The following is a 9,485-nucleotide window of genomic DNA, read 5'->3' as shown; positions in this document are numbered from 1 at the left end:
GCCCATTTTTGTGAAATTTTAGGCTTTGTGAAGAGTTTCTTAAATGTGTCATAATTATGAAAATACTAAGTTAAATCAAGTGATACTTCTCAGATTTATTTGAAATAATTAAAAAAGTAATTTTTGTATGATAGTTTTGCCAATATTGACTTTTATGGAGAGCCACATTGCGCATTGCAATGTTCGCACATATACAGGACCTCACTCCTTTTTTTGTGCTTTGTATCCGGGATCCGTGTAAACAGGTGTTTAATATAACCATGCCTTGTGTCCCGGTCCCGTGTTTTCACGTGGTTTACCAGCAGCAAAAAAGGACTAATAAAAGTCACTAGATGTCAATAAAATGCACTTTTTTAGACAGCGGGTAAACCACATGAAAACACGGGACCGGGACCCAACGCGTGGTTATATAATCACGTGCTTACACGGCTCCGGGATACAAAGTGTTAAAATTTCAAAATAGCATTTGCGCGCATTTATATATGTTACCTTTGTGTTAAACACAAAAGTCTACAATTTTTTTTATGCGAAGTGTGCTAAATTACAACCAGCATAATTTGAAATCATGACATAAACTATAGTATGTAAATTCTTCTTCTTACGGTGCCTAATCAGATCCCCCTGAAAGCATCTCGGTCCAGCGCTACTCCGAGGCCAGGATAACTGCTTGTTGGATGCACTCGCCCAAAGTGATTCTTGGGCAAAGATAACCAGAGTGATTTCCCGCTGCCTTGTCTGGTGGATTATATCAGGGAAACCTTCCCATAGCTGGTTGGTTCTGGTTTGGAGGCGCCAGAAACTCGCCTTTCATCCTCTCGTTACTGCTGTGATCATACCGTTATGAATGTGATACTATGGCTGGGGTTTCGCGACGTGGACGCTTTGGGCAAGTTAGGACTAGTCAGCTGGCGGAACGCAACTGGGCATTCGCAGCATTTAATATAATCACACCTTCCAGCAAGATGTGACTCACTGCGACCCTACCTACGGAACGAACTCCTGTTACTAAATGTTATTAAATATTTGTATAAAACCACTTACCGACTTTTCCATGTCTACCGGTTTCGAGACGTAGCCGTCTTTTCGTGGGGGTCGTCTCTCCAGGTTTTGTGTTCGTCTCTTTGGGTTTTGTATGTTGGTTTAATTAATTTCCTGACGAAGAGATGGAGACGTCTCGAAACCGGTAGACATAGAAAAGTCAATAAGTGGTTAAATACAATAATTTAATAACATTTAGAAAAATATTCGACCACAAAGTTAATGCTTTAAATATTAACAATATACGAGTAGTGTGTCAGTTTTAAGTCGTAAGGAATACCTACATTTTTTAAATTCGCAAAAAGAAAGCAGGACATGCTATGCACTCACCCGCGCATCATCTTTTTTTTTTATTTAGTGTTTTTTTTTTAAATGTTTGAAAATTTGTTTTTTATCAATCTATTAAATAATTTGTATGTTCAGGTACACTTATAATCGGTTACATCACTTGTGACATCATCAGATTGGTATGGTTTTTAAGGAGTTTAAGATGTTCATGTATACATAAAATTTGAAATTCAGATGTGTGTGTGTGAGGAGAGGGATATATTTTGAAGGTGTTTTGCTAAATGAAGGAGTTTTCTAAAATGTCAAATTGATAAAAAAAATAAAAAAATATTATAAACTTCCATCAAGAAATTTCACTAATTTTGACGTAATGTTTGTTTTTTTTTAGGTGGGCATAATTAAATTTCTTCTGTGCCCATTTAAGAATTCAAAATGGCCAGCGTAACAACAGAAAGAAAATCTTTAAGACCAGGCGCTCTCATTCACTTTCTAAATATTGTTGCATTTGTCATCATTGCATGTGCATTTCCAATCATTTTATTCTGCTATGTTGGTAAGCTATTTTAATTTTTATATAGTAAATATTAGTTTAGTCTCCTTTAAATATATTGTTTTTACGAAATGCTTAACCGGTAGATGTATATAATTGAATCAGTGGTCTTGTAAATACTAATAATCGATCATGATCTAAACAATACTAAACTCAAGAGAAAACGGGGTCTAACTTTTCTTCGTACAAATAGTTTTTTGTATTTTTTCCCAGGATTATAGCACTATAAAAGAGCAAATGTTTTTATACGCTATAGATATTTATCATTGGTGTATCCCTATTGATTTATTTTTTTACTAAATTGTTTACCATGGGAACTAGAACCATCCAAAAACTCTTAAAAGTGCTCAGTTTTATCTGCTATACACTACATACGGGACATACACTATACAAATATGATAAGTATTTTTGAAGAACGCAAAAAGTATTGGCACAGAAATTTTAATTCTGATACTCTTTCTTAAATCAATCTGACATGCGGTTGTCTATCTCACAGAGTATCGGAGAGGCATATGCGAGAGAGTGACAGAAAAGCAATGTTCAAATACCTTTTCATCAAAATTCCCATCCACCGCATATCTTCTTAAGAGAAAATAATAACTAATTGTTTAAAAACTATATATAGAATACTGTCTTGTGTGCGCAAGAAAATAAGAATTAAAGATAAACATTTGCAATTCTAAAATAATTTAATAAATCATTGGTTATAAGAGAGATTTTCTCCGTAAGAAAGTTATCAGAATCTCTCGAATAATTCTTTACAGTTTTTTCAATCTTTTTTAGTATGGATGACAGAATATTAAAAATAATAGATATGCAAATTTATTGATTCAATAGTCAAAATAATATGATTGATTTTATGAATATTTCACATTTAACCTTTATTATGAAACAATTTATTAAACTCCTGTAACATCATGTAACATTAAGCAAAAGATAATATATTTTGGATTACAGGTATTTAAAAACAAAAATTTAATGTGTAATCTATATGTGCTGTTTAATAACCTATTTTTCATAATTTATAATAATAATAATTTAGGCTTGCTACAGCAAAATACGACATTATTATTTAAAATTCTTTATAGGGTCATGTGACATCATAGCCACACAAAAGTTAACAACACCTGATCATGTTAATAATTATGATTTGGCGTATAACTGAATTTTTATTTAGGTAAAAAAAACAGCTGAATTATTAAATTATCAAAACTGGGTGCATCACATTTTTTTCTCCATTTCTTATATCATTAAATGTTTTTACTATTTTACAGCTGCGAGAATATCAAAATATCTATGGATTAAACTTCTCGCCAACAGATTTCCTCATTTGACTTTTGTGGAAAATGACTCCATCAGAACGCTTCTAGATACGCATCGAAACCAAGGTGTTATCAATGTGTTCATGACTATAAAAGGTAGGTTACACAATATAAATATTTTTTTAATACTGTTTCCATATCCACTAACTTAAAATTAAGCTGTGTGCAAATTAAAAAGTAAAATTTAGTTTACACAAATAAAAGACAGATTAGTCCATCAATTCAAACAGGCGCATAATTTAACCAACAATATCTTTAATATTTTAAAATCATTGTTGACAAGTATTGGATTTAACCGTCTAAGAAGTTTAAGTTTGATAAGATATTTTACCATATTATATGGAAAAAAAAATTGAGAGGTAAATAGGGAAGTCTAAATGTAAGGACCTCCGTGGCTCTGAACTTTATCATTAAATTCTGCTCTCTCTAAAAAAATCAAAAGAGACATTCAAAAGCTTCAAAATCGATCCACTGTGACCCAGAAGTGGGCCACGGTGGATAAACCTTAAGCTTACAGCGGATCAGACTGGAATGCACTGAATTATATAATTATAATTATATTAAAATAAAATAAAAGGTGTTCATTTAAATAATAAACTTGCTGTTTGTTATTTTTATTTCATGTAAATTCTCAATTCTGCTGGGCTTTGAAGATAAAAAATCACGTTTTCTATTTTGAGTTTATTTAGGGTATCGGTTTCAGAAAATGACTTCTCTTTCCGTCTTGATGCTCTTCCCTTTTCTTGGACCAGCTTGTGGGTAATCCAAGAAACTGAAAACAACTTTCAACTTTTTGCTACCCCTATGACAGTTTCCAATAATATAAAAATATTTAAAAATTCAAGATCCCCTTAAAAAAAACTAAAATAGTGTACTTAAATATTAAATAGTCCCCAATAAAGGGAAAAATCGAACCTTTCAAATGTTCAATTTATATTAATACAAAACATTTTTTAAAAACACCTAAAAAAAAAGTTTTGCCTTATCATATTGACCAAAGCATGTCGTGAAGGCAAGTGTGGCAAAAGAGGGTATGAAGAAATGTAAACTAAACAAAATTATGTGTACGCACATACGCACAAAGCAAACAATTCACTGTAACAAGTAATCCCTAAGACCTGTAAATAGATTTTCTTATTCCATGAATTTTTGCCTCGGTATAAACATCTATCAACTCTGATAAATTATAGTCCATTGTCATCTATATATGAATATAGTAACAAATCCTTTTTATAAAAAAATACAAGTATTCTTTTTTATTTTACACTCGTAAGTGACAAGTCTCATCTATAAAATTGAAAAGTGTGTCTATTATGAATATTTCAATGGTTATTTATAGGTACATGTGACCCAGCACTTATACAACAAGCACTGCTAGAACAAATTATAGAAAAGAAAGACAGACTAGGAAATTTGCGTTTTCCTAAACTACGGGCTGTACTTCTGTCATGCTGGGGAAATTATGCCTGGGCGATGTCAACTGCCATTGTTATAGACAATCATCTCATTCATGGTAGCCCCAAGTTTAGAGGAAGGCCTATAAATGATCAAAACATTCAGGTAGGAAATTGAATATATATTATGCAAAACATGTCAATTCATATAAATTGATGTACCTATTAAACTTTCTTTTTTTTGCAGGATCACGTTAGCGATATAGTTTCCAAATATCTTCCGACATACTTACCTCCCTGGCAGATAATTATCATTCCAAATATCGTATCTTCTGAACCTAAATATGGATTACTTATACGAGTGCACCATTTACTATTGGAAGAAGAGGAAGCTCTTAACATAGGAGATTTTCTTTTGCTCAATCCAGAAGATGAATACAATGATCCATCTAGTCACTCTTCTAATAATGACAGTTTTGAAAGACCAGATGTTACCGAAGTCAATCCCTTGAGCAATGTTCTGCACACACCGTCGGCTCTTCCTTCTTTGTATATAAGATTAAGTGACAGTTTTTCCAATGCGTGGAATGAGTTCATATCAGATTATGATCCTATTGAGTCACCAAAACTATTCAAAAAGTACCCCGGACTTTTTCATTGCATCGCAATATTTATCATTACATTAGTATCTACTTGTAAAGAGTTTGGTAAATTTGCATCTCAAACCAAAACTGATCCTGCATCATATATAACTCATTTTATCTCAATCTTTCATCGTGAAGCATTGAGAAGATGTCTCACTCTGGGAGTTATTGTAATTTCAGTATTAATTTCCTTAAACCCTATATCTATTTTCGTAAACATTATTAAATTCATAGTATGGATAAACATTTCAATTTTTATAAAGTTTCCAGTTAAAATATGTTACGAGCTAAATGCATTTCGTTCTTGTTCGAAGCATCAATATTGTTTATATCCAAACAGTACTGTTGCATTGCTTCATAATTATTTACCACTTTTATATGCTTCCTGTAGAGAAGTAATTTATTGTGCCAAATTAATTTACATGGGACCAATGAGTATTGTTCAAGAGATATTCTTTGGTGATACTAACAAAGAGGAACATCAATTGCAGTATATGTCTACCTGTGGAAGGAAAGTTATAGCGTGGTCTCAGCCAGTTTCTAAAAGATGGATTAGAGAAATCGCAGTTTCTGAACAAGTTACGGATACAGAAGTCTTATTAGCAATGGCAACATCTTGCTTAAAAGAATATTTTAATGAATCTGGCGTTTCGATTCCTGACGTTGTGCTGGCAACTGCGAGAACGGTTACTTGTGATACTTTCTTAGCATCAATTGAAAACAACTCTTCGTACAAACATCAAAAGAGCGGTATAGTATATTTGACTCTTCCTGTCGGAAAAAGCTCTGTGGAACATGTAAGTGAAGAAATCCAATCTATCGCGACAGAACTTAAAAGAGTTCAGGAAAGTCAAGGAGCTCTTAATGCTCTAAGTGGCTGGCGTTCTTACATTACGCAAGCTGTACCCGCAGTTGTTTCAAGGGTCGCACTTAACTATGGAACTAGAAAGTATGCTGTTGCTATTACTGAAGTATCACAAGGTAAAAACAGAAACCGACATCATCGTACTACAAGGTGGGGACACACAGTATCATCACTTCTATGTTGGCGACCACCACAAGGAAATATAAGTATGTTTTTTCATTTTACTTAATATCAAAAGCATACTGAATTGGTGCGTTACATTATATTTTCTATCCAGGTGGAGAAAAAAGGAACTAATGTGGCTGCCTAGTTATAAATTTATCTTTTGTAATTTACCGCTATAATGTCTAACTTTTTCCACATATTTATCCTGGCTTTTTTAGGGAAATCATTATCGCATGATCCTATCTTTCAATTTATCTGACAACAGTCAATATAAATTTAAATGTCTTATAAATGGGAAAAAACATCCTTCTTAACCAACGAAATACTATTGATTGCCTGCTTGAGAAAACGCGGTCTCACTTTTCTTCATAAAACGTATTCTCGTATTTTCTTCCTGGATTATACCACTCAAGTAGAGATTTTTTATTCACTATAGATATTTACTATCGACGTATCTCTGTAATTTTGCTTTTTTGATACATTGTTTTTTATGGGAGTTGGATCATCCAAAAACTTATAAAAGTACTCAGTTTTATCTGGCGTCTTCAGTCGTATGGTATACAAATATGATAAATAATATTGGAAATTTGAAAAAGCACGAACACAGAATATTTCATTCTGATACTCTTTTAAAAAAATAAAACAAAACTAGTTCAATTTGGGGGGGGGGGAGAAAGGGACAACCGAACCCGTTTTGTATGATTTTAGTTATGCACAGTCAGTCTAACGTGGAACAGGGAGGCATCTGTGAGAGAGTAACAGAAATAATATGCTCAAATACCTGTTTATCAAATTTCTCTGACACCACGTATCCTCTTAAATGCTATAAGTGAATCCCAAAAGTCTTTTGCTTCAAAACTATTCTAAAGCTAGTTTGTTTAGGTACTCGTATAAGATACTTAATAATACTTATGTATGTATGTAATGTAAAAGGTACTTGTGCCGTTAATTCTTAAAAAAAAAATTTTTAAAAAAAGATTGCAAAAAGTGATGTGAAATGGAATAATGATTACAACCTTAAAAATAGTGGGCCATTTTTTTCTTCAATCTGAAACTTCACAAAAATAGTACATGAATAAGTTTATCTAAATGCATATTATATTCTTTTTTTAAAATCAGCATTGTGCACATAGTGGCGTTTATTTATAATCAAATTTTACAAAACAAGTTCTAAAGTAACAATTCCACCAAACATTATCATGGTTATCAGTGGATTTTTATAATTGGAATTACTGTAATCAATTAACTATAATTATTATTATTATTGATTTTTTTAAATCTGGCTTCCTCTTTCAGGCATGTCCTTTACAATCCAGAACTACGCAGGAACAGTAAGGCTCGGAGTGATGTCTGACGCTCTGATTTCTCCCCAGCAACATATTCCAGCAAGACATTGGGCTCGATCAGCTCGACGCTTCCATGCCCATCTTCCACCGTCTACACTTACACCTCCGCCATCAACATAAATTAATATTAAGAAAAGAGTTCAATCATAATAAATTGATATTTTTGTAGGTGGTTGGTTTTCTAAAAAAACATAAATTACGCTAAAGTAATATTTTACAAAATAAAAAATGCTGAAGACAGCATAAAACCTTAAAATATCTTTGAAATTCTTAGTATTTTACCATTTATTTTATTATTTAAATATTTTTTCTAGCACCACGACAGGCCAAGACACACAGAACTCTGTTTGAAACAAAAATGGCTTTTAATTATTGTGATCCTTTTGAGTATCAAACTCGAATCCCTCTTGCGAGAATTTGGTTTGGATGGATACAGAATATTATATTAATTAAATATTCTCACTATACTTTTCATTAAAATATATCTGCCTTTCAATTTATCCGAATCAATAAGTTTTTATAATATTCTAATATTTTGATTGTGCTTATGGGAGAAAAGTCAATGATAGGAATTTATGATGTGAACAAAAATCTACAAACTTACTCACACATTATTTATTTGTATTATCATAACAACCGATTTGATTGAAATCTATACCTGAATCAAGGTTTACTTTCTTTGGGTGGTCATAAGAGCTATACTCTACGTAGTTATGTAGTTACATTGTATAATATTGTATTTAAGAAAGTGTATTTATTCAAATATGTGTAGGTACATGTTAAGTCTTAATCATAATGGACACAAATGTTTTATAAAAAAATTCATTATAAATATTGTTTTTATTTTGGAAAACATTTTTTGTACTCAAATATTTGTGTTTTTTTTATATTCAAATCTCCACTATAACTGCTCAAGTTTCCCCTGTATTAGTCTATAATGCCAAAAATACAAATAACATTTTTAGGCCACGTTGAGATTTTTTCAAAGATAGCGGAGACATCTAGTGTAAAAGATTTTAAACTCTTCAAACTAATCACAAGAAGGAGTAACAGATACCAAAAAAGTTTTTTATGCACTTTTGGTCTTTAATCTTTAGATTGTGGGATTGTTTATTTTAAAGAAGTGATTTATGCTATCATTCAAGGTACCTTGTCTGTGAAGGCTGATAAAAGTTTAGTGCGCAGCTTAGTTTGTCCCCTAAAGTGTTACGTAAAATCAGGGCCGGATCTAACGGGTTTTAGCGCCCTGTTGCTTACTGAAAAAAGATTGGAATATAAGTACATGTTAGGTATTTAATACTGGCATATTATTCATCCCTCCTTTCCAAGCATGTGTCAGTTTTTTTGTAGCCACTGAACCTATGATAGGTCTGACTCTGGGTAAAATTGTAATATAGTTTGATATATATCATGTCTGTGTTACATTGCAATCATCTTCACTGGAAAAGAATAGAAATAATATTACCGCTGAATATATGAAGGCTTTAGCAGTTTAACACTTCAAGGCAAGGCACTGTAGTAGGCGTGGGTAACTCAAGATTGTTTATTGAACTAAAGGTCAGCTCGCAGCTTAAGTACTTGAGCTGGAGTTTTGAATCGGCTCGCAGATCAGCTTGCCCACCACATACTGCATCTGAGGACATAAGTCTCCTTGGCGGTGCCCACAAGGAAAATTTGCTCATTGCCGAATGAGAAAAGCTGCCCCACGGAGCTCTCTGTAATCTGGTAGCCTTAGCATCTTTGTGCTGAAACAAGGTAATCCAGATGTACATAATATGCACTTTATTGGATTAAGAAAAAAGGGAAGTGAATTCTCTACTGACTGGGATTAAATTGATTTGACATGATTAATTCGCTAAATGATTACAAAACT

At 32.5% G+C, this 9,485-nt stretch overlaps 1 protein-coding gene across 1 annotated transcript; it reads left to right on the top strand.

Annotated features, from left to right (window-relative positions):
• The first annotated feature begins 1,718 nt into the window (after window positions 1–1,718).
• Window positions 1,719–8,482, top strand: LOC148270805 (uncharacterized). The gene is made up of 5 exons (XM_088242182.1): window positions 1,719–1,879; window positions 3,151–3,294; window positions 4,538–4,758; window positions 4,840–6,307; window positions 7,563–8,482. Exons 1-5 carry the CDS (start codon window positions 1,759–1,761, stop codon window positions 7,730–7,732), a joined length of 2,124 nt encoding a protein of 707 aa, XP_088098308.1. The 5' UTR covers window positions 1,719–1,758; the 3' UTR covers window positions 7,733–8,482.
• The last annotated feature ends 1,003 nt before the right edge of the window (window positions 8,483–9,485 follow it).

This window comes from Micrasema longulum, unplaced genomic scaffold, assembly GCF_059751315.1.
Source record: "Micrasema longulum isolate JH-2025_06_02 unplaced genomic scaffold, ASM5975131v1 h1tg003388l, whole genome shotgun sequence".
Lineage (NCBI taxonomy): Eukaryota > Metazoa > Arthropoda > Insecta > Trichoptera > Brachycentridae > Micrasema > Micrasema longulum.
This window is presented reverse-complemented; position numbering and strand designations above follow the sequence as displayed.

Excerpts from the sequence above, each read along its gene's own strand:
- LOC148270805 (XM_088242182.1), top strand. The coding sequence starts at position 1,759 with ATGGCCAGCGTAACAACAGAAAGAAAATCTTTAAGACCAGGCGCTCTC. Across the intron at positions 4,759-4,839 it reads TAAATGATCAAAACATTCAG|GATCACGTTAGCGATATAGT; the intron begins GTAGGAAATTGA and ends TTTTTTTTGCAG. Across the intron at positions 6,308-7,562 it reads ACCACCACAAGGAAATATAA|GCATGTCCTTTACAATCCAG; the intron begins GTATGTTTTTTC and ends TTCCTCTTTCAG.